This window comes from Carassius auratus, chromosome 19 (assembly GCF_003368295.1).
Source record: "Carassius auratus strain Wakin chromosome 19, ASM336829v1, whole genome shotgun sequence".
Lineage (NCBI taxonomy): Eukaryota > Metazoa > Chordata > Actinopteri > Cypriniformes > Cyprinidae > Carassius > Carassius auratus.
The window spans coordinates 4,878,008-4,903,638 of record NC_039261.1 but is presented as its reverse complement, the minus strand read 5'-3'; the positions used below and the strand labels follow the sequence as shown (position 1 = coordinate 4,903,638).

The 25,631-nt window shown below is 36.4% G+C and overlaps 1 protein-coding gene across 3 annotated transcripts in view; it reads right to left on the bottom strand.

Moving 5' to 3' along the window:
* The window catches only part of rnf19a (ring finger protein 19A, RBR E3 ubiquitin protein ligase), a 40,908-nt gene that overhangs the window by 9,685 nt on the left and 5,592 nt on the right, over positions 1-25,631 (bottom strand). For 2 of the 3 annotated variants that reach the window (XM_026288461.1, XM_026288463.1), the window contains exon 3: positions 3,604-4,450. In XM_026288461.1, the coding sequence (XP_026144246.1) occupies positions 3,604-4,450 (847 nt within the window). Of the gene's footprint in view, positions 1-3,603; positions 4,451-21,284; positions 21,443-25,631 lie in introns of those variants that run through there. The other variant, XM_026288464.1, reaches the window with a different exon arrangement.

Below are 25,631 nucleotides of genomic sequence, written 5' to 3'. Positions count from 1 at the left end.
ATTACCTTTCTAATCTTTTTGTATTCTATTTTCTTTTCATTTATTATGCAATTGTATATGTATGTGTGTGTGTGTGTGTGTGTAAAGACCTCTAACTAGCTTGCTCTATTCTTTTATTTTTTTTATTCTATCTGTTTTCTTTTTATTTATTATATTAGTTAAAATCCCATGCTACGTGTACTGTGTTAACCTAACTGAGACTTGTTATAGCACTTGTATATCATTGCTCTTTTTGTTGTTTTTGATTGCTTTCACTGTCTTCATCTGTAAGTCGCTTTGGATAAAAGCGTCTGCTAAATGAATAAATGTAAAATGTAATGTAAAAATACAGCAAAATTCAAAATGTAAAAATTTAAAAGGCTATGTGCATTTATTTAAAGTCATTTATTCCTGTGATGCAAAGCTGAAAGGATCAGTGTCACATGATCATTCAGAAATCAGTCTAATATGGCGATTTGCTCAAGAAACATTATCAATGTGGAAAACGGTTGTTAATTATTGTAAACAGCTTTTTTCTGGTTTACCTGTGTCTGATGATTGGCCCTCAAGCACAAGGACTTCCAGGACAATACAAAACCATGTTTCACAGATTTAAGCTTGCAAACAAATATATTCTTGATATGTGGAGCAATTTATCAATTTCCAAAAATCTCTCTCTCTCATCACCCTTCAATGCATACCTCAACATATATAACTGCAACCAAACGGGCCATGACATTTAGACTAGTTTCCTTCACCGAAGTTTAGACACGAGTTTAAAAAGTACCTAACAAAAAGTACCTAACTTCTCTATGTATCTGGGGAAAGCTCCATGTTATGCACACAAATACACACATCCAGTGACAGGTGTAATAGCACCTACTAAAAAAATAAACAAGTGCACACAATAACCAAAGAAGGCCAGAGAAAACAGGCAGCTCAAAAGGTCATGTTCTCATTGAAACGCAGGGCACAGCTGGGTGCAGAGATGAGTGCGTAGCATGACAAGATCTGCTGCCAGCTCTCCACTGGCCTGATAATAAAAGACTCTATTCAGAGTGACAGTGTCACCAGTGTCAGGCCTCCAAAAGTGCTGATCACAACACAATACTGTGCCTTTGGCTTGTGCTAACTTCTGATGACATCCAAAACATATCTGGCTTAGAGGCTGAGCCAAGCAAAGAAGAGTTCAACAAGAGAAAAGCTGAATCCCTGACCAATAACTGCAATTATAATTAAGTTACAAGTCAGGACTCTCTGGAGCATGCTTTATAATTAAATATTTATCCCTTCGGCAACGCATTCAATAAGTACTTTTACACTAGCATTCAAAATGTTGGGGCCAGTAAGTTTTGAAGGTTTTAAAAGAAAGAAAGAAAAGGCAATAAATCAAAGATTACACTAAGGAAAAATGTATATTAAGCCTTATTTGGATGGTAATTGTTTCTCAGGGGGACTTTAGTGATTTTCACCATTTACAGAGAGTTAGTCCGTGATTTAATTGCCGTCCGAATCCACATCTCTGAGTTTACGAGAAGAAATTGATTCAAAATGCAGTCTTTAAACCCTTTTTGAGCGCTCTCGAACACCGTAAGGTACGTTAACTGTTGTATTCGGTGTAATATGTATTCATATGTAACTGCTCAGTGCGATGGAGCAGAAAGAGAAGAAAACCATGCAAACATTCGAAATGGGTCTTTATTATGGCAGTATGAAATATAGTTCAAAAATGTGTATTATAAACTGATATATAGGCTACATAACTATTGTGTATAATTATATACAAATATAGCGTGTTTTTTAAAACAGGAGATTTAAATCAAATAATGACTAGGATTTTATATTATGAAATATGCTTAAATTAACATTAGTATTTTTTAAATGCATTTTACACAATATAAATACATTTTGTAAATAAAATTAAATATAAAAGCAGACATTATGTGACTGGTCATGTTCGTAGGATCACAGAACTCACTCCTCTGTGAATAGATCGCCATCCGAATCCATGAGTTTGACCACTGAGCTGATTATATGTACATTTATTTATTAACAAATTACATTTTAATATTTAAGTAGAAAGCTGTTCATTTCAATTGCAATATATTTCCCAATATTTCTGTTTCTACAGTATTAAAATATGCAGCCAAACTTCTTTCAAAAACATTTGTACAAATCTTACCTTCCCCAAACTTTTGAACAGTAGTGTAAATGCACGTAAAATTAAATTTTAAATGGGCAGAAACTATTATTTTTTTCTTTTTTTAAAAATTGTTACACACTTAAGTTGGATTTTCTATTTCAATTATCTACCAGGTTTACTGTAGCTCGACTACGCCATAGCTGTGCAGGTAAATATACTAGCCGAGTCGACTAAAGTCAGTTTAGGTAAGAGGCTGTTTATAAATGCTCACGTTAAGACAAAATGACCTCTACTTCTTCTAAGACTGACGTGCCAAAACAAACAGGCCACAAATAAGCAAATACGCACACAAGCAGACACGGCAGCTGTGGCAATACAAAGCAGCTGTGGCAACATCACAGCCATGCAGTTAAAACCAGAGCAGCCATTCAGACCCAACCAGGGAAAAACTGTGTCATGGAAATCCCAACACCTAGCATGCTATAGCTATGCTACAGCAACAGGACGTCAGCATTGTGCCGTATCGACGATATAAAGAGTACCACAAAGAGAGGGTGTACAGTACACAGATGCTATATCATCATAATACAATGAAAATGTATCACTTAAAATAAATTAAACATTACCTGAAATAAATTATACCATTCCAATATATTCATATATACACACACACTTTTTTCAGCTAGTTGCCATGAAAAGGTTTCTCATTTTTGTTTAGTTTATTTGATGTACTAATATAATAAACTAAAAATTTAATAAATATTTATTTTAAAATACCTAAACAGGAATGTATATGTATACATGTATACACATATACATTATATATATATGAATTTACTAATTAAAACTAGCATAAATCTTAATGATAAAAACAACTATTTATAAAAAAATAAAAAAGTTTTATAGAAATAGATTTTTTTTTTTTAATTACAGACATATTACAAAAGATTTACATTTCAAACAAGTGCTTTTCTTTTTAACTTTTTTTTAAAGCATCCTTAAAAATAAACAGTTTCCGAAAAAACTTAAAATTCACTACCATTTCCAACATTGAGAACCAGAAAATTTTATTGAGCAGCCAATCATCACATCAGAATGATTTCTGAAGGATCATGTGACACTGAGGACTGAAGTAATGCTGAAAATTCAGCTTTGCATCAAATAAATCCAATTTCAAAATATATTAAAATAGAAAACAATTTGAATTGTAATAATTGAACAATATTGCTGTTTTTACTGCGTCTGTGTTCAAATGAATGCAGCATAAGAGACTGCTTTCATGTTTGTTTGTTTTAACGCCATGCCAGCTTCTGTGGCTGTTTTCATGGCAAGTCAAACTGAACGAATTGTATTAGGTTTTTAAAATTTATTTTCACTAAAAACTTCCATAAACACTTTCTTAATTCTTAACTCCAAACATTTAAACAGTAGTACATGTATAGAGAAATCTCAAATAAAAGTGTAATAAAAAGTGCCCTTACCCGCAGTCTGGAGCAGGGCACCAGCGGCAGTCCGGGTCGGCCACCAGCCAGCGGCGCAGCATGAACTCCTCATATTTCTCCATGAGCACACGGTCGTTGAGGATCATGCGGATGTCGTGGGGGTTGTAGCGCTCCGAGCACTCTGGGCAGCTGATGTTGACCCTGCTCTCAGAGATCTCGATGCGCAGATACTGTCGGAGGCAGTCGGCACAGGAGCGGTGGTGGCATGTCATGATGTCAGGGAAGCGGTCTCTGGTGTGGCGCAGCAGGCACAGCGGACACTCCAGCAGTTCAGAGGTGGAGGCTGAGGATGAGGACGAGGAAGAGGAGGTGGAGGCCACACCGGGTGCAGACAGCGCCGAGGCGGGATCCTGCTGCTGGCACATTTCAGAGTGAACGCTCTCCACACTGGCGATACCATCCAATCCGGCGGCCAGTGCCCGTGACTTGCGGGATTTGGGATCGCCACAGCGCCGGCGGAACAGAGAGCGCAGTGAGATGCGCCGCTTTTTAGGTGTCTTCCGTACAGAGGGCAGACTGACCGATGAGGCAGCGGAGGGAAGGTCCCGCTCGGACCCCTGCTGCTGTAGACTCATCTCTCCAGAGGAGGCACTGTGGTTTCCAGAGGACTGGGGAGCTTCTACAGGGAGGACAGGGGGGGATGAGGAAGAGGAGGAGGAGGGGGAGGGAGGGGAGAGAGAGGGAAGGGGGGACAGGGTTTTCAGAGGGGAGCGTGAGGTGTTAAGACATGGCGGTGAACTCTCTGCGATCTGCTCCCTTGATTCAGGCGGCTCAAGCTGGGACACACGGGTCTGTTTGGAGTCACCAGGCTGGATCTCGACCTGATCTGTGAAGAAACAGAGACAGGACTGAATGAGACCGTGGAAAACAGATAATTACAATTTTTGATTTCAGATGCAACGATGTGCCATTAAAAAAATATCTGTATCAACTAGTGAGTGGCATCAGATATGCATTAAAAAAAGTGCTTTCAAAAGATTAATCACAATCAAAATAAGTTTATTTCTACATAATATAAGTGTATACTGTGTATATTAATTAAGTATATATATATACATATAAGCATGAATATATAAATTTATAAATGTAAATCTTTCAAAATATATACTGTATGTGTTTGTATTTACCTATACATAATAAATATACATATATAAAATGTTCACAAAAACTTATTTTGGATGCAACTAATCGCGATTATTCATAAAAAGATGCAGAAATTTTCACCAGATCCATTTGGAAAGAATTAATAACTCTAGAATGATTGGGTATTTTATACTGAATTGTATTTGCATAGCAAAATTTATTAATAAAAATATAATTATGGGTAGAATGGTTAAACTTATGCTTTTTAGAGTCACGGTTTTAGTACGATTAGCTATGTGCTGTTTAGGGAAAAACTATACTGTCAAATAAAAATTAAGAACATAAGAATAATCTAACTACAAACAACACCACAAATAAATATAATAGTATAAAGATACAAATCAAATTAACAGTGATTTTCAAGTTGATGTTTTTTTTAAGTCTAACATTAGTTTTTAGGTACATAAATTAAGTAATCAAATGTAAAACAGCATTGCATATTTTACTGTATAAATTCAAGATGAATCTTTTCTATTCAGTCAAGAGCATTGAGTGATTTCTTTGTTGTTGCTGTTTGATTAATAATAAAGTGCTGTCACCCTAAGACACGAGTACGTTCAGCCGGCTGTGTCTTCTTTAGGATACTTAACAAGACGGGCATTTTCACAACTTAGAATATTTCAGAGAGAGCTTAATATTTGCATGCTTTCTGAGGCACAGGTTTGCGTGCTTCAGATTGTTTTACGAATTATTTATAGCAAACCATATTTTACAGATGCTTTGTCAGTTTTAAGTTGAACTGTGGACCCAGCGCGTGCCGAACTGTGTGTAAAGAACCATACGGTACGGTTTTTCCCACGAACCGTTCCACCCCAATAAAAATAATTATATTAGACTGTAAAAACAAAAAATGGTATTTTAAAATGATAATACCAACATTTTACATCTTAATTTATAATTAAGCTTTTATTTTTGGCAATTTTCCGGTAAACCTGTAGTGCATTTATCCTTTTAATTACACCGTTGTTGTATTTTACTGCTTAATTTTCCCCATCATCCGTTTACCCTGCCCTGTAGGTGTTATTGTAGAAGTGTATATTGTTTATTGTATCCTGCATCGGAAGTCATTACAGAGATTAGGGCTCAACGATATTTCGTTATCGTATCTATATCTAGATATGAACTTTCAAGATATTACTATCGAAAAAAGCAACGATATAGATTTCCCCTCTCCGGGCTCACCCTGCATACAACTCTGGCAGTCACAACAAACATCAGTTTTACGAGTGCCCTTGACTGCACCGCTAAAGCCAGCGCGCATGAACTATATTGTGTGTGTGTGTGGGGGGGGGGGTGTTTCCATGGTGACGCGTCATTGCTTGTCACGTGACACACCGCAGCAGAAACAGCGCTGAATGAATGATGATCTGCTTTTATGTCATTTTTTCCTTTTTTATTCAGAATATTCACAAATGTGTTAGCTATGGCATGAAATATCTGATATTCCGATTGTCAAATACATTCAAGTGGAAGTATATTGTTGTTTAAACACCTTTATAACAATCGCGTTAGTTGAGCTGTATGCGCGATGGGCACCGCCGTGTTAGTTTGTGCCGCAGACGCAGTTCAGAGAGTCGGATCTGTTGGATTTACTACCTCTATGTTTACAACACGTGAATTCATCCACTTCTCCCGAAATACTTAAAAGTAAGTGGCTGGTGAACTGGGAATAGAACAGAGTAAACATTGAAGTTACTCACACAATGTGTATCTGATATGAATAAAACGTGTCGAATTATAATGGAAAGCATTATTATTACCTCTTCCATAGACATCAGTGTGTATTTTACAAACTCTAAGTGTATTGTTTTTTAGTACTTATGTGAATTTATATGTTTGAAACCTAAAATAAACAGTATGTGGTTGATAACACTGAAAAGTTGTGATATATGACAGCTCTGAGCGCGCCTGTCTCTGGCTAAATTCAACGTCTATGCACACTGTACAGAGACAGCGGATAAATTAGAAAGAAAGAAAATGAGTGCGGGAGATAATGCGGCCGGTGGCAGTGCAGAATCTGATTTGGTGCCAAAACATAAATCATCTTCCATAATTTGGAAGTATTTTGGATTCAGAAAAGATGATGTAAACCAGAGTGACGTGTTGTGCAGGTCGTGCTTAGCAAAAGAACACGTAGTCATATCGTATTGTATCGATATCGAGATATCTGGCATAAAAATCGAGATGAAATTTTTTCCATATCGTTCAGCCCTAGATAGATCCAGATAAAGGAAATTTGTAATTGAAATAAATAGTCATTTACTCACCATCATGTCATTTGAAAACAGATTTTCTTCTCTGGCACAAATTATATATATTTTGTAGTTTTGTAACAGTTTGTAACGACAAGAGGGCAAGTAAATGACAGAAATAGTTTGACCGAATGTCACTTCAGTAAATGATTGGTTCTGCACTGAGTAGTTTGTAGTCTTTTCCCAGAAATAAAAACAGACATGCTTATTTGGATGACATCATTTTTTCCAGCTCTAAATCTACTTGAAATTCAAATGTCATTGCTGTATCAAATACATTTCATTTGTCCTCCATGATCGAGCAGCCCTAATATTGAATCATTCACTAAATAAGAAAGGTTACTCAACCTGATTCACTGAACCACAATTCATCATGACTTTCTTTCAAACCTCAAATGAAACAGAAACATGTTGCATGTGCATCAACCCCATATGGGTTAGGGGAATTACTAACTGGTTTTAAATAAGTCTTTAACTTTGCTTTACAATAAATAAATGGGTTACAATATTCTGGATAACACTATTTTACAGTGTCCTTGTTGGACGTTAATTAATATAGTAATGATGCAACTATGCATAACACACAACTAACCCTAAATTAAACCCCAATCCTAATCTTATAGCGAAGCAAATATTAATTTATAGACCGAAATAGTAATACAATGTATAGAAATACTAGTGCATGCTTAAAGCAATTGCACATTTTCAGTGTTCTGATCGTGAATTTCATGCGAGCAGCGAGTTTAAACACTGCCAAGATGAGTTTTGAGAAGCCCTGACTCAGTGGAAACGTTGACGGAAGACTGAAAACGGCAAGTTCACGGTAATGATTACAAAAATACTGCAGAACCACTTTTGAACAGGATGTGACATCACTGACACTCAGTACAGATGAAACTACTGCATGCACGTGAAAGCCAGAGAAACAGTAATGGTCAGAAACTTGAGACGGCAGAACCAAATGGGACAGGCGAGCGAATGAGGATCTTCTCGTCATTCATAGATACGTTTCCTCACCCTGCCTGCAGGCCTTTCACAAACCCCAGAGAGGCGGCCCACAGCTCTCGTTTCAGCAGAAAACAATTTAGTTTCAGATCTAAATGAACGTCTGTGGGTTAAACGTACCACAGTGTGGGTGCAGCAAGATACTTCTGTAAGCACAGAAAGTGTTTCTGCTTGAGAATAGGTGTGATCTTATCACATGCTGCACAATAAAAAGTGTCAGTCTCAACAGAATGAGGAAGAGACACAGTATGAATCATCTGAGCTTCCCAAAAACGCTGCAGTCTGTCACATGAGAAGCCACAGGAATAACAGGACATTTACTTAATGACTGGCAATTTGCATTAGATGTTTCTCTGTCTTTACTCTCTGCTGCCTCTAAGCCATACCAGAAATACTTTAACCTCCTTGTGCAAACACACACACACACACACACACTTTCCAGCTGGGGTTTTTCACACTGTCCATTCAAATGACAGCATTTGCTCATGTGTTTCAAGGAAGCAGACAATTAGTCAAATGAGTTTCACTTGACTTTACAATCATTGATAACTTTGTTCTTAAAGTTCTTTAAAGCATTCACACTACACACACGGTTGCGGACCAGCTGTGCCTTTAAGAGCGGTGTGTCTATTTTTGCTGTGCTGCAAGCACTGACTGTTTGTGGTAAATATGAACTTGGATTGACACGAATATGTAGCAGTTACACCATAAATGCATATAATTAAACTCTACTGTGTTTCACAGTCAACACATAGCCTATAGCATTTTTAAGGAAAAGAGCAATAATATAGGGATGTACATTAAATATCAGCCGATAATTAATACACATCTCGTCATTAAAGCCGGTTCTCTAATCAACTGTAAATACCATCAGGTGCGTGATTTCACATAGAGCAACTGTTACTATACAGAGCCGTTGTTAACTGACAATTCCCTTATTACCTTTATATAATTCCCTTAGCACGCTTTTAAAAACTCCCAGCTTTTCCACCCTGTTTTCACTCAAAACTGTTGCTGAAAACTGTGCTTTATGCTGGACAGTATTTATTTATCGTGAGTTGTTCAAATCGCTGTGAATCTAATATGGTTTAAATGACAATTTAAAATATGAAACTAATACTAACAGTGGGGAATTTTATCATGATTTATCGTCAAACCGGTAATCGCTAACTAGAGGTCGACCGATTTTGCCGATACCGATAGCTAGGTTGGGACAACAGTGGCCGATACAGACGAATTAACTAAGAGTTTTTAAAATGGATACTGAACAAAAACTAAAATAGTGCTTTATTTAAAAAATAAAAAACATACTGAACCATACTAGTAGTGGTAGTAATAATAATAAATGTTGAAATTACCACACTCTAATAGGGCCCTATGAAATTGGTTTTATTTTTTTCCAAATTCCATTATTTCTGTTTTCATTTTTCTGTATTCCGATATTTTTTGTCCACTCCTTTTTAATAGTTAAACTAAAGTTTATTGATCAAAAAGCAAGTCTTATTAAAACCATGAAACTTATACATTTTCACATCATTTTAATAAAAGTTGAACAAAAAAATTACACGTTTATGGCCCTATTAATGTTAAATTTTTTCCTCACCATATTTATTTATTTTTGTTACCAAATTCTGCGTTTTAGCAGGTCTAATTATTTGAACACATAAAACAATTACCGTAATTCCTCAAATAAAAACCGGTAGTCAAATAAATGCCGGACCTCTTATAGTGGCCGGTGGCGTGGTCAACACGGACAAATAAAGGCCAGTCTTAAATAAAGGGAAAATTGTGCAGCAGAGCCAGATAACGAACGTACATGCCCACTGCCGGAGCGTTTCTCGTTTTCGGATCACCAGTAAAGTGAACTGAGAACCGGTTCTGTCGGACGCATCCGATTCAAGAACCGAGGAGCTGATGATACTGCGCATGCGTGATTCAGCATGAAGCAAACCGACACACACGAGCGTCTGACCCAAACTGATTCTTTTGGTGATTGATTCTGAACTGGTTCTGTGCTAATGTTATGATCTCTGTCCACTGGAACGCTATTGCTTTTAAACAATGACTTATCAAACAGATGGAATAAGAAATAAAGGCCTGCCTCTAATAAAAGCCTGCTACCTTCTGCAGTTCAGGTAAAGGCCCCGGCTTTTATTTGAGGAATTACGGTAATTTACTTTTTTTTTTTTTTTTCTTAAAGAAGCCTTAATTTTTTTGCCTCAAATTCTGTGTTGTGTTTTTCTGGTTATCAAATCAATGCATTAAACATTAATTTATTTTTTAATTACAGAAAATTAAGCTAACTTTTTTTTTTTTGCAAACAAATGGGATTTACTATATTAAAAATAAAACAAGGAAGAAAAATTGTGTGGTTACTCCTTAAAAAATAATGTTAATTTAATTTTAGTAGTAGGCTATGTACATTCTACTGAAAGATCAAGCCGGACTTTTATTTTGATGCGTTTTGATACTAGTCCATATCGTGATTTGATTTAAGTGTAATGACGTACTTTTGATTAATTAATTCAACATTTGACAAATTCTATGAAATTCCACGTTAAACTGTGAATACCATTTTTATGAATGGATTCCGCGATTACATCCGCGTTTTCCGCATCTCGGAAATCATAGGTCCCTACAATTATACCATCAAAATGGATACTCTCAGACTTTAACTGCTTCTATTCTTAAACACTTAAATAATGATCTAATCAAAATAAAAAGGGCAGTGCTGAATCTAGGAGAAATCTCTATTTACTAGTCTAATAAACACTGGTGCATGCCATTGGTGCAGGTCTGGTGACTTAAACCTTGATTGTTTCAGATGAATCCAGCTAGTAGACCTAAGCAAGTTTAAGGGATTATTATTAACATAAGATGCCAAGAACTCCACGTGTGTGTTTATGTAATACAAGGAAACTGAGACAGATTGTTCCAGCATGTTCCCAAACAACAACTGAAGGAAGAGCAGGAACACTTTGAATAATTAAACTTATATAAACATATATTTGGCCTAACATACATTTAACATGTATTCAATACTGATTTCCTGTGTGCACCTGATATACATCCAATTTCACTCTGGTCACTTGTCAAAATGCACATAAGGACACGTATGTGCCCTTGAGGCAAAAAGCCACGGCAAGCTGATAACACTCAAGAAAGATAAGATATTATCAACAGCCACATTACTATCATTTGGGCTTCATCGTATTCAAAACACAACACAGAACTTAAGTACAGATAACATATGCACTGTTCTGCTGGATGGGTTTAGTCTAGTCCTGATAACACTGATTGGTATGTGCAAACAGCTCTAGCTCATTTTAATCAACATTTGCTGGTTGAGCTGGCAATGAGAAAAAGAGCACGGAATGAAACTGATTTGAAAGCTTCAATGCAAACGACTGACGCTGTTAAACACATTCCCACACAACACTCCTGCCTCGCCTAACCAGTGTGGTATGCTGTTTAGACACACCATATGAACATTACTCAAATTCTTCTAGATCATCAAGGACAGTTTCTCATGCTTGATTTCCCTCAAGGCTGCAACAACTGTAAACATATGTTTTCTTTTATAGTTCTGGTTCTTTTCTAAAACGTTTAATCATAAAACTACTTCAAGGAATACAAACTGACATATTAGTGAGTGCACAACCTCAGTGAAGCATATTTCCATGTAATTATCCTAATTAAATACGGGTATAGCAAAAGACAACATGGGCAGTAGCTTTTAAGATTTCAATCTGGGTGCCTTTATGAAGAGAATTTCTACTCCTACCTGTTAGAGCAAAACATAACTAGTAATGCTAAAGTGAAGTTTTTTTTTTTTTTTTTTACCAAAGGGGTCTTGGGGAGTTCATCTAAACACTGAAAGAGTTAATTACATCTTCACAGAATTTCATTTACTGGGTGTAAATGCTTTTATAGCAAACAAACACACACACTGTGCCCAGGAGACAACAGACAAACAATCCATCCTGACAAGCTGGGGCAAGGGAAAAACATTTTCTGAACAGTGTTTCCCTATCACAACAATCTTTAACTACTCAGAATCTGTTCATTCCCCTCGTAAAAAGCTGATTGCTAACGGGTAGCTGACGTACAACATGTTCACTGACTTTATAAAAACAAACAGACCAAAAAGAGGGGGATGATGGAACAAGATATTAGTTAAAAAAAATAAATGAATAGTAATAATAATAACTATTGCACCAAGCAAACTAGTGACGCATTACATTTTTTTTAAACCAGAGCTAAGACCAAAATAAATTTTTTCCATTTAGCTTAAAGCCAAAAAATACTTAAAATGGGTAACTTAACTTGGTGTGCTCTTTAGGTTGTGTTAAATTAACCCATGCAGTCACAGTTTTGACATGGTCAAAACACCAGCAGAAAAGCACAAATTAAACATAAAACATTGTTTTGGCCAATGGTTTTAGGCCTCCAAACTAGAGGTTGACCGATATATCGGTTTTGTCAATTAATCAGCACCGTTAGTTGATTGCTGGAACAATCTGTTATCAGCTAAAATCCATGCCGATAGTTTTCCGGGTTGCGTCCGTTGCTGGAGCGGCTGAGAAGGCTCTGTTTTTTTTTTTATTAATAATAATCTTCTTTTCAAAAATGCTGTTTCTGTCAAATATTTTCAGTTGCTGAAGCAGCTGAAGCAGTGACCAAAAAAGGGCTTTTAAAGATCATTCACTAGACCATGGGGCATAGTTTTTCATTTTGGACAACTAATAAGAATAGAAAATATTCATGGACAAATCTAATACAAATCAAGAAGCTTGACAAAAAAAAAAACCCTGAATAAAATGTGTATTCCATGAAACCAGTTTCCTGTTGAATGCACCATTCAAATTTACAACTCCATTTCTCCCATATGGAAGCCATTTAGCTCATATAAAACAGCAGCCAGCATCATAAAGAGCAGCTCACATGAGCGAGACATCGGGAGATTTATACGGCCACAACAGTAACGTCTGACTCCAAGGAAAGGAACAATGTAAACCAGTTATGTTGCTGAGAAGTTTCCCTCTTCCCAATGCAGATAAGAAAGAGCGGTCCGAGCAACAGGCAGGGCAGACACGCCAGCACAGTAGAACGGATTCCACCCCCCCCCCCCCATTTTTCTCCCTTCCGCCCTCTTTTTCAGTCAGCTGAGGGCCGAAAGGAAATGATGTCAGCAGCTAGGCATTTTTTGAGGCCGTGATCATCTGCTGTGTGTTTGTGTGTTCACCAAGAGACCAAATAGGCTTTTCTTCATCAGCACAATTGCTGATTATGCTAGCAGGAGAGCGCTTGCTACTGTCCCAAGCTGCTTCAGGTCACACACACACACACACACATCCTGTGTGCTGCTCAGGAGAAGGCGGCATGTGTACAGAATGCAGTGGGATTTCTGTAATGAGCTTATTAAAGCAATTTCCTGGAGCATTCTTCACTGAGGACAGACTTCCTCACAATGACAGCGTACATTCGCTCTACTCCTAAAAGCCTGCCATGCTACTTCCTGATCACTCTCCACATTTCACCTTGTATGGTGTTGCCATTGATCACACTGATATTTATACTGAATACAAAGCTCTGATCAGATATTAAGCCTGACACACCAAATCCAAAATCCCGAGCTGCTTTCCAAACTGCTGTCAGCTGAGCATCTAAAAGAAAAGGCTTATTTGGGTTGGCTATAATCCGTCTCCATTTCAATCCAACCAGGAAAGAACACAGCAGACTGAACAAGGACAGGTGGAGCTAAAACCTGTAGTGTTCAATGGCTCTTAAACAATCTTAACCAAGCAAAATGACCTCTGGCTAGCAGGCGGTGCTTGTGCCAAGAGACAAAATAAAACAGAAATAGCTCAGTGTCCTGTGCGTTTACATATGGAACAGAACAAACAGTGATGTTAAACGTCAATACTTCATATGGCAGCATTAGGGAGTAAAGAAGTAGTGATGTTACTATTTTTTTTTTTTACCCCAATCAGTTTTTCCAGCAACAAGCCACTTTTTTTCAGCAAGTACCAGTGTATTTGTTATAAATGACACAGGTTATGATGTCACACTTTATTGTGCAAGCTGCTCTTCACTGAGACAAACTGAAGCAATAACCAAACATCCCAGGCATTAAATGCTCTCGTTCAAATCAGTATTTTAAACGGATAGTTCACCTAGAAATTCAAATTAATTAATGAATTACTCACCCTCATGTTGTCACAAACCCATAAGACCTTTGTTTATCTTCGGAATGAAAAGATATTGTTTATAAAATTAAAGAGCTTTCTGGCCCTGCATAGACAGCAGTGCAACTGACAAGTTCAAGGCACAGAAAGGTAGTAAGGACATTGTTAAAATGTTCCATATGAGATCAGGGGTCAACCTTAATTTTATAAAGCTATTTGTGTGTGTGCAAAGAAACAAAAATAATGACTTTATTCAACAATTCTTCTCTTCCAAGTCAGTACTTCAACGTGCATTGAACTACTGATGTCACATGGACTATTTCATCAATGTTTTACTGCTTTTCTGGGCCTTGAATGTGTCAGTTACATTGCTGTGTGTACAGGGTGAGAAAGCTCTCGGATTTCATCAAAAATATGTGTTCTGAAGATGAACAGAGGTCTTACAGGTTTAAAACAACACGAGGGTGAGTAATTAATGACAAAATTTTCATTTTTGGGTGAACTATGCCTTTAAGAGATAATTAATTAATTCAGTTGGTTAATTTATCACTAAAACAAATTTCAGAAAATGTTTAGCAAAAAGCTCCCGATCAAATTATTTAGGCTAAGCATCAGCATTCATAAACCACTGTCATTTTTAAAAGACTGCAACAAGCTCGTAATCATGACTTCATAAATGGAAATATGAAATTTCCGACAGCACGTGAAGACAGCAGAGAAGCGCTTGCTCAGTGCAGTGGACTGTATTGTTTTGTTAACTTTGTGCTTTATTATTCTGAGTTGTATGGGACATGGTAACACACGGCCCTCTCACAATATATTGCTTTACACATCTATCGCTTTTGCCGCTCAGAAATATTAATGCAATCATGCAGCAGTATCAGAAGATCTATGCTCCGGTGTGGTTAGCGCTCAAACTCACTGATCTATATATAACTGAACCGCGCTCTTGCCCACCTTTTACAACCGAGCCAGGGACTGATGAATGGAGCGATCACACTAGTCAAACGATCCAGGCTTTGGGGGTTAAGATTGCCTAGTGCGAGTAAACCCTAATTATTGTCCCCAATCCGGCAAACACGAGTCTCTATCCACCCATCAAGTGTTGTCCCATGCCACATTCTGCTGCGATGGGTGCCGCAATCGTGCAGGTCTCTAATAGGAAGATACCTGTTATAGGTGAAGATTTACAATAAATATTTTAACTGCTACTATGTAAAAGGAATTCTGCTGTAAAAAAGCACCTTATTTGTTTAAAGTGTTTGCAAACCAAATGTTATTGCACTTTTGTTCATATCGCAGTACTTTTAAATGAAAACGTTCACAATACACTACTTCTGAACACATTCATTTTGTGCATAATACATTGCAGACAATCACGATTAATCAAGATTAAAAATGTGCGCGTTTCCACCGAAATTGCCCGGAACATTTGTACCAGGAACTTTTCCCCCCCCAGACCTGTTGCTTTCTGCGTTCCAACCGCGGTGTAAAGTACCGGGAAGATTAGGCAAATAGACGTGACGTAGGTTTGCGCGCGGTTCTCAATACAAAGTACTCTGATTTTGGACGTTCATCCTCAGTAGTTCAGACTTTGTGCATTAGACTCAGGAATGTGATGTCTGCGACGACGCAAGTCCGGTAATTTTGCTAACAACAGAATACTTGATAACTTCAGACAGCTTGAATTGGCTACTGCAATTTTCCTCTCAGTATATTTACAATAAAACGAATAGGATATTAAATACCACTGCCTCCTTTCGTTTTCATTTAAACATAATAACAGCTGCAGAAATGTACTTAGTTCAGGTATATGTGTACAGCCATTTCAATGAAACAAAATATTATATAAATTTGCCTTTTATTTTCATTTTAATATATAGATCAATTGCATACAGACCAAAGATAACTTGATAGATTTACCCAAAACGAATTATATTTAATGTTTAACCACTAAAGACACATCAGAGCCAGCGGCACACATCAGAAGGTCTAGCCGAGGTGAGGCTGCTTCTCGGCGGATACATGATCACTGAGCTCCCGCTGATCGAGTGGAGCTGGACAGTCTCTGAGATCGGCAAAACATTTTTAAATAGGCGCTGTCTTTATAAATAAACCACAGATTTGAGTTTTAAACAACTACATTCTCGCCTGAAATACTTTTAAAATTACATTTCATGACACAATAACAGTATTATTTTGAAAATGATCCGAATAAATGGTGGTTGAACTCAACCAATGCTGCGTGAACTCAACCAATCAGAATGTTTAGCACCAAAGTCCCGCCCCCGAAAGTTCTGGAACTTTGAAAAAGTACCACCTCGCCAGCAGGAACTTTATTTTACACTGAACTTTATTTAGTTCCTGGTTCCTGCGGTGGAAACACACCGAAAACCGGCCCAAAGTCCCTAGTTCCTGGGTAAAGTTCCTGCGGTGGAAACACGGCTTCTGACAGTGAATGAGAGGAGACGACGCGAACGCCCAGGCCATAGGGTGACATCCGTGTAAACATAGATGATGTCACGTTTTTTTTTTTTAAAGAAAGAACGTAGTCTTCATTTGTATGTAGGCCTAAGCAATTTATATATTTATTTACAATACTTACTAAAATATATTGAATATTATTTTATTGCTTTTGTATTAGTTATATGAAGAGTGTTAAAAAAAATTGGTTGGACGTAAGGCAAATGTACAACCAGCAAGTCAGTTGAACTAAAAGCAAAAAAAAAAATTAAAAACTGAGTCAGCCCTAAATTGACAGGGTCAGTCGGGTTACGGCAAACAAGAAGATTTTCAAAGTATTGCCTTATATTAGGGGTGCTCCGATCACGATCGGCCGATCGTTATGCGCATCTCGTCTTTAAAGCCGGTTCTATACTCAGCGGTAAATTCCATCAAGTGTGTGATTTCACATAGAGCAGCTGTTACTACACGGATCCATTATTAACTGAGAAGATGGACAAATCGACGTTCATTTTCAGCATTTATTTGCGCATCTCAGTTAACAACGGCTCTGTGTAGTAACAGCTGCTCTACGTGAAATCACACACCTGATATATTACATAAAAACTTATTTTGGAGGTGATTAATCAGGATTAATCATTTGACCGCACTAGTTTAGACTCATTCTGATGGCACCCATTCACTGTAGAGGATCCACTAGTGAACAAAAGATGTCGGTAGTTGAACCTAACTTATAAACTGAAGTTACCATTGGAAAGAGACAGATTTCATGTGGCTTCTTCCCCAACAAAGTCGTCTCAATATCATGATACACAGCAGGATTAGCAAACTCTGCTGGTGAATGATAGTGTTAAGACTGCTGTGGGTCGAGTGGCTAATCTAAAAGAAGCTTCACTCTCAGATGGTGAATGAAGGACAGAGATTAAGACGTCACCATCTGATCCAGACGCTGCCAGTTCAGCTGGACACCTCAGGTCATTCAGTAGAAAGATTTAGCTCCAACTAATGAGTGTTACACGCAGACTTTCTACTGTATATATATCTGTACACAATGTCTGCTGGAGAAAGTGAAGCCAAAAATATCAATCGTGTGTCCATGTATGAATGCAGAAGTTTAAAATTTAACTTTACTGGCAAGTGTAATGCAAACAACAAACTGAGACGTAAAAAGCAGTCAAGCCTCCGGATTGAAACACCTGCATTCATGTGGCTTTCAAAACAGCGCCTCACTTGCCGTCATGTTCCCTTCATCTCCGGATAAAGAGCACTCCTATGAAAGTGAAAGCGTTCCGATCAGATTTATCTGTCACTTTTAGGAAATGACAGATTTCATCCAAAATTACACAAATGCGTACTTGGAAAAACAGAGCAAAAATAAACCAATAATATCAGTTTATTCTCTTTCATTTATCTTTTCAAAGGCCAGATCCTGTTTACAGAACATGGACTTCAGACCTACGAGATTAAAATACATAGCAATGGTGTTACACAGACTCTTCCTTTAACAAACACATGTCTCCCTGGATCTGCTGAACACTGTTTCACAAGATTCACCACAGCAATAGAGGAAACACTCCCTTACACAATGCAAACAGAGCACAGAAAAGCTTTTTCACAAAACAAAGAAAAAAAAAAGAGGTGCATATGCACAAATAAGCTTACATGACACAGAAACATGGTATTGCGTTAAAAGACTGATCTCCGCTGAAATACCCACACAATCATTCTGCAGCAATTAATAATCTGAACCAGAATCTCAAGTAAATGACATGTTATTTTGATTAGCTGTGCATTCAAAATTGTTATTAAAAAAAAACCCAGCTACTTTAAATGTTCAAGCTCTTTATTGTTGGTTGATTCTGATTAGGTGTTAATCAGCAGGACAAAAAAAAACCCTTGTAAAAGTGATAACGATTACATTGTTCCTCTGTATTAACAGTATAACAATGGTTAGGACTTTCCTCACAGAATTAGATTATTAAACTATATAGTTATAATTATCATCCTTAGTGTGAACAGCCCCTTAATCACTATTATTTTAAATGCAGGTATATTGAATTGTTAGCTGGATTGTAGATCATAAGAGAAAACAACAAGTAAATAGTCATTAGATAAATGGCTGCAGCACAGATCATCGCCAATGAGGTCTTTGAAACAATTGCATTGTGGGGACTTGTGATGAATGCATGCATAAACGCTGTGGCCGCTTTAATGAGGCCCTGACATCTGCACACAAAGAATTCATTAACTACATTACCAGCCATGCTTTAAACACGGATACCCGGGGCAGGCAAAAACATTTGTCTCTACGGCAAACACTTGGAATTTAATGTCACTGAAAACCTTTTCCTAGAAAAACTAATGTAGTGTGTTAACACACATTGGCCACAGACGTACTACAATGACCCCACTTGCCTTACTGAGGCATGCCTGGCCCCTTAAAACACACTTGGTGTGCAGCTTGGTGTGCGTTTAGTAAGCCACCTGATTTCATGGCACTTCCAGCTCGAGCATAAAGCACCCACTGTTCTCCAGCTTTACAGAGAGATACAAGCCCAAGACTTTGATTAAGGTCAAGAACAAGACCATGAATACATAGACAAGGTAAATACACACAGATCTCAACACAACACTGGTTTTTCGCCCAAAGAACTTCATCACAACCTTCTGAAACAGATCCTCTGCTTTATTTATAGTTATCCAAGTCGCCAAATCTGGTCTAATAACCTGTGTCATAATGAGATCATCCGGGTCCTACAAAAAAAAGACTGCTTTTCATGATACACAAGCATCATAATAAGAGTAGCAGACTTTTTGCTTTAAGTTTATTGACTTAATTTGGCATAATACTTCTTATAAATATTATTTATTTATATATAAATGCACACACACACACATACATACATATAAATACACGCACACACACATATACATATGTGTGTGTGTTACTCATAAATATTACTAATATAAAAACAGTTATTATGTATATGCAATATTTTATCAGAAATGTTTATTGACTTAATTTGTCATTATTTCTAATAAATATTATTTATATATAAACAAATAAATGTGATTACACACACGCAAATAGACAAAAGTAATAATCAGAAATTTTAATTAACTTGATAAATTACTTGCATATCAACAAATTAATTGTGGAATTAAGTTATACACAAGTAATATTTTATCAAATGATTTGGCATAACATTTCAGTTAAGTAGCCTATTACTTATATACAAACAAATAAAAACATAAAATATATACTTATACACACAACTAATATTTTAATCAGAAATGATGCCAAATTAATTCAATAAACATGTTGCTATTACATATTATGCATTGGATTATTTATTTTAATGGCTAACCATCCATGAACAAATACACTTCTCTTCAGTCTGTTTTATATATAATAAATACTTCAATAATTTTATTTAATCGGGAGGAATGTGTATTTTGTGCCAGGATAAGGATTTTTCTGTTGCTGTGAGACACTATGATATAAATGATATAAATATGTGTGGTCATCTGCTGGTGCTGTGTGTGTTCAGATCAAAACCAGACCACGCTGAAGATAAGCTGCTTGGATTTACATCAAACGCTGATCCTCTATTTCACCACCAGCAGAATGATGAAAATAGACCTAACTCACGGAGATCTCCATCGATGTGGGGTTTCGACACCCTACAACAACCATCTCTTTATCTCACATCTCTAATATTGACTCAGACTTGTGCGTCAAAGTGGATGCTGAATCAACATCTACAGAAGACACAGGTCAACACTTCTCCACACCAACAGTTTCCACACTTCTAAGATCAACCAAAGCTAGCTTTAACCAGCCGCTGTGGGAGGTTTCCAAAACCAGTTTACTCATTCTCTCTATTACTACAAACAAAAAACACTCTTGGGAACGATCCTTACACTAAAACACCCTTTGAACTTCAAGGATGGATGACTTGGTCACATTTGAACCCTCATTTTCTTATACTTGTGAATGCAAGTTAACGATTACAGGAAATAATCCGAGCATAATGTTAACAGCAACATGCTTACAGTGTCAACACTGAGCACAATCGTTTGATTCGCTGATTGATCACGTACTCTATAACTATCCAGTTATATTAGGCGTGAGATCTGGTACTAAATAAACCACTAAGTTAATCCATTAACAAAGGGTCTAAAACGGTTTTACCCGTGTGTAGCGCAGATCAAAGGTTTAGTGACATCTGAAAGCAGTGATAAAGCTAGCTAAATGTTTCATCCTGGTTACGGAGGTGTGGATTTAAACTGAACAAACAGAAACACACGGACAATGCGATATAGCTGGCTACATGTCTACGGTAACGATAGGTCCGTCTAATGTTGGACCCACCACAGGCCCTTTTACAAGCGATTTTACTACCCTAAATGCCAGCTAGCGGGCGTACAACACCAGATAGGCGGTTATTAGTTGTAAGTGGACAAATGTAAGATTCGTTTTCGCGAAATAAAAGCGTAAGTTAAATGTCCGCGTCCTCCAGCGCGAGCGAATGTGAAAGCGAACACACGTCCGTTAGCCAACAAGTCAAACTAGGCTTTTATATCGCGAAATACACCGGCGACTCACCTTTCAAGTCATCTGCGTAAAAGCATTTCATTCCAGGTGACAAATAAAGGCGGAAAACTGCGAGAGTGGTGTAGGGAGAACGCTTCTTGAGGGAGTTGTTTTGTCGGGCCGTGCTCTGCTCGCTCGCTCTCTGACTCACTGGAATCCGTCTGCTCTCTTCTCACGGATCAGTTCAAACACAAGTCTCGCGAGAGTTCGTGAGCATTCCTCAAAGCCAAATTATTTTAGTAAAGACGTAAATCAGATCTGTTTATAATGTTTCCCCAGACTCGAGATATTTGCTTGTACACTGTTTTAATACAGCGTGTTCATTGGCTAGTTTTTTTTTTTATATACACAAGTAGCCCACAAATCTGCCAAAAATATAGCTCCTTTTATAACATTCATTTAAATATGACAGATGTATACCTTTATGAAAGAAATAAAGAATTGGCGTACTTTTGTTTCTAATAATATTTTTATTGCTGTTTAATAAAAAAATGGAATTGTCTTCCCCATTTTTATGCATGATTAAAACAAAAAGCAGTTTTTCAGAAAAGACTAAGTAATTAAATAAAACTAGCTATTTGTGACTCTCTTTTTTCTTTAAACATTTTTGGTCTTTTTTTTTTTTACATCATATATTTTAAATTTTTTACCTGATATTCTTCGAAATTCATTAGTACATGGTAATAATTCTCAACCACAGAATCAAATATTAATAATATTTAATGCAATGGTTGAGAAGGATTATCATATATTAAATTACCACATACCATATTTAATAATATATATATATATATATATATATATATATATATATATATATATATATATATATATATATATATATATATATATATATATATATATATAATGTTTAATCTCGTTTTAATGCAAGTTCTGCTTAAGGAAAATCAAGCTTCTAAAGTGTAAAGTCTGTTTCTTAAAGTACCATGGTATCTTCATCATTGTACCACACACAGTAATTTTTTTTGTAGGTTAAGTAGTTATTTATATTATGAAATAAATGGTTTTATGTGTCCAATAATATTGTTGTATGTCGGGAAACCCTGCTAATTTGGACCATTGTGGTCAAAACGTACCCAGTTAAACAGCAAAAGCTCTTAAAAACGTATTTCCATATGGAGCAATTCAGCGGCTGCCTGATGGTGTCCAAACCAGAGCTCTAATTATAGAGAGTTTCAACACAAAGCCTTCCTCATATGAAGTCAGTCCGGGCCCAGATAAATATTCCCTTTGGTGGCATACTGGTAAATGATGACAGGGCACACAGTTTAGTGTTTTCTGAATAAAATAAGCTCTTGTGGCAAATATAAACTGCCATTTGTATGCCTTGCAGTAATGTTCTCCATGCACGTGACAAAAGGAGTTTTCCAGATCTCAAAACAAAGCAAGGACCCATCAGCGTCCTCCAGCTGTGTGTTTCGTCACAGGAGGAATGGTGTGAGGAGAGTCTCATGGCACACACCCAGTTACTCATGCAAACAACAGCACCTCCCGAAACAATCCCAGCACATTTACATCTGAGTGCTGGACGCAGCAGAGCTCATGTGCATGTGTATGTGCTCTGCCACACTCTCCTTTTTCATTCTAATGTGAAGGAGAGCGGGGAAACCGCTTTACACGTCCCTCACAGCTGCTAAAGAAACTGGCAGAAACAACTATAGGCCAAAACATCAAGTTTTAAATATACATGGGAGGACAATTGCAATTTGGCGAGTTTGAATTCCCCAAAACTGTATTTAAACAGTTAAATGGACTGATGTGGCTTTCATTTTTGACATTTTGACACACAACTCTTATAAAGCAAAAATAATGCAATATATTCAATAATAAATACGGGAAGGTAGTGCTTTTAAGCAGTTTTTTTTTCATTATGCAATATGTGCAAGACCATGACTATATTGATACATTTAAAAATATATAGCAATGAATGCAACAAACAACACATATTTATAAACTTTTATCTCCCTTTATTAGTTATACATTTCATGTATGAAAATGTGTGATGCCATTTAAGAAAAAAATATATTGCACATATATTTTCCGATATAAATATAGCGAGTGAATATATATATATATATATATATATATTCATTGCATAAGGGAACAGAAAATAAACTGTTCTCTGTAAAAACAGTGGATGGCAGAAGGGACACATTCTTCAACACAATCAATCTGGGACTCAACAGGATGCAGAAAAAACCCTGGATCAATGCTAAATGATTTACATGGATCAATCTCAACGGTTCAGTCTGAGAGTGGAAGCAGAGAGATTCTTGTATTTCTGAAAGGTTTGTTTGTCTGTGTTAGTTGACAAAAGAAATGATCAAATGAACTGATGACCTGCTCTGACAGACAGAGAGAACATGAATGAGTAAGTACTCGAGTGCTGATGTTGTGTCTCCGCAGGGACCGCAGTAAGGGAATCAGAATTAAAAATGAGGCATTTCAGCATGATTTTGCAAAGACTTAAACTGCAGACTGTACAAGACAATCATCATGCTCTTTTTAAACAGCTCCCTTAAAGTGTGCTATGGTTGAAAATGTTTTAGAAATTAATCAACTTTTTTGTTTTTTTTTGCATCTCCAAAATTCACATTAGCACTAAAACGTTAAATTAAAAACCCATGTATTATGTCAGAGATATCGTATTAATCAATATGAATGTGTCCTGAATAACCGGCTAAAGTCTCAAACAATGGTAACAACAAATCAATGAAGTCTTTTCACCACAAATAAATAAATATGAGTTTATTCCAAACCCATTTATTCATTCATCTATAATTCTCATAAATCATAATTATTAATTTCAAATTATGTGATTCAATCTTTTATTGTATTAGATTAAAAGTACCACAATGATTATAAATGTGTTAAATCAGCTGTAAAACAAACACAATTATGTATAAATGCTGTCAATTTCAATTAATATATTGTTCGTTTGTTTGTTTTTATTACAGTAATGAGAATGAGAATTAAAATTTAAAGTATAAGTACTAAACCTTCGTTAATAGTACTAAAAATAGGCTTCACTTTACAATGAGGTCTAGAAGTTTACATGAATTAATGCATTAGTCAAAAATGAGCAATAATCTTTGTTAACGCTAATTAAATTGTTAGTTCATGTTAGCCTAGGTCGACTAATTCATATTTACAGTTACATCTTTTATGAATGTATTAGTAAATGTTCAAATTAATATAAACTGAGATTAATAAATGCTTTTTCATTTTTCGTTCATATTTACTATGTAGTTAACTAATGTAATATTATTGTAAAGTGTTACAGCAAATTGAACATTTTATTTATTTCTATATATATATTGATGTGAGGGGAGAATGAACTCAAATGTTGAATGTGCATCAGATTGATGTTTATGTGCAGCTATATACGGTTGTACTCTCGGCTTAAGGATCTGGACGATTGGTTGAGAGTATCTGTAACAGCAGGGTCATAATGGGTCAACATGTTCATTCATGTGTAGCGGCTGAACCACACGACCATCTCAGTCTCATCCTGTGCATAGCAACCGCTTTCAATGGAGATGAATGAGAGAGAAGCGTGTCGTGATCCACGCTCTCACAAGAACACAAGCTGCTCTTCAGCTCCACATACACCTGAGACACAGACTTCCCCGAACCAGTTCAACTCAAGACAACTTCTGTCAACTACAGCGGACGACAGGCTTTTTACATTCAAGTCCACTCTTGTGAAAAAGAAGTCCGGTAACACTTTAGAATAAGGTTCCATTAGTTAATGTTAGTTAACTACTTTCGTTAACATGAACTAAGCAAGAACAATCCTTCTACAGCATTTAAAAGTCTTAGTTCATGTTAATTTCAACATTTACTAATGCATTATTTAAATCAAAAGTTGTGCTTGTTAACATTAGTTAATGCACTTTGAATTACAATGAACTAACAATGAATAACGGTATTTTCATTAACTAACATTAACGAATATGAATAAATACAGTAATAAATGTATTATTCATTGTTTGTTCATGTTAATTAATACATTAACTAACATTAACTAATGGAACCTTATTCTAAAGTGTTACCAGAAGTCCACTTAAGTATACTTTTAAAAAGGGTATTTTTAAGGAAATATTATAAAAGAAGAATGAGCTAAATGTAATGTTTTCAGACACTTAACTGCATTCATCACAGTTCAAATTTATATTAAATTCAATTAGTTAAACCTAACAATGCTTAAGTAGGACTTAAGTACGTCTTTAAATAAAATTTCATAAATCTTCTGGAATACGGCTAAAGTGTAACTGCAGAATGTACTGACAAGCATTTATGATCAACTAAAATATATTTTACTGTAATTTGAACTGG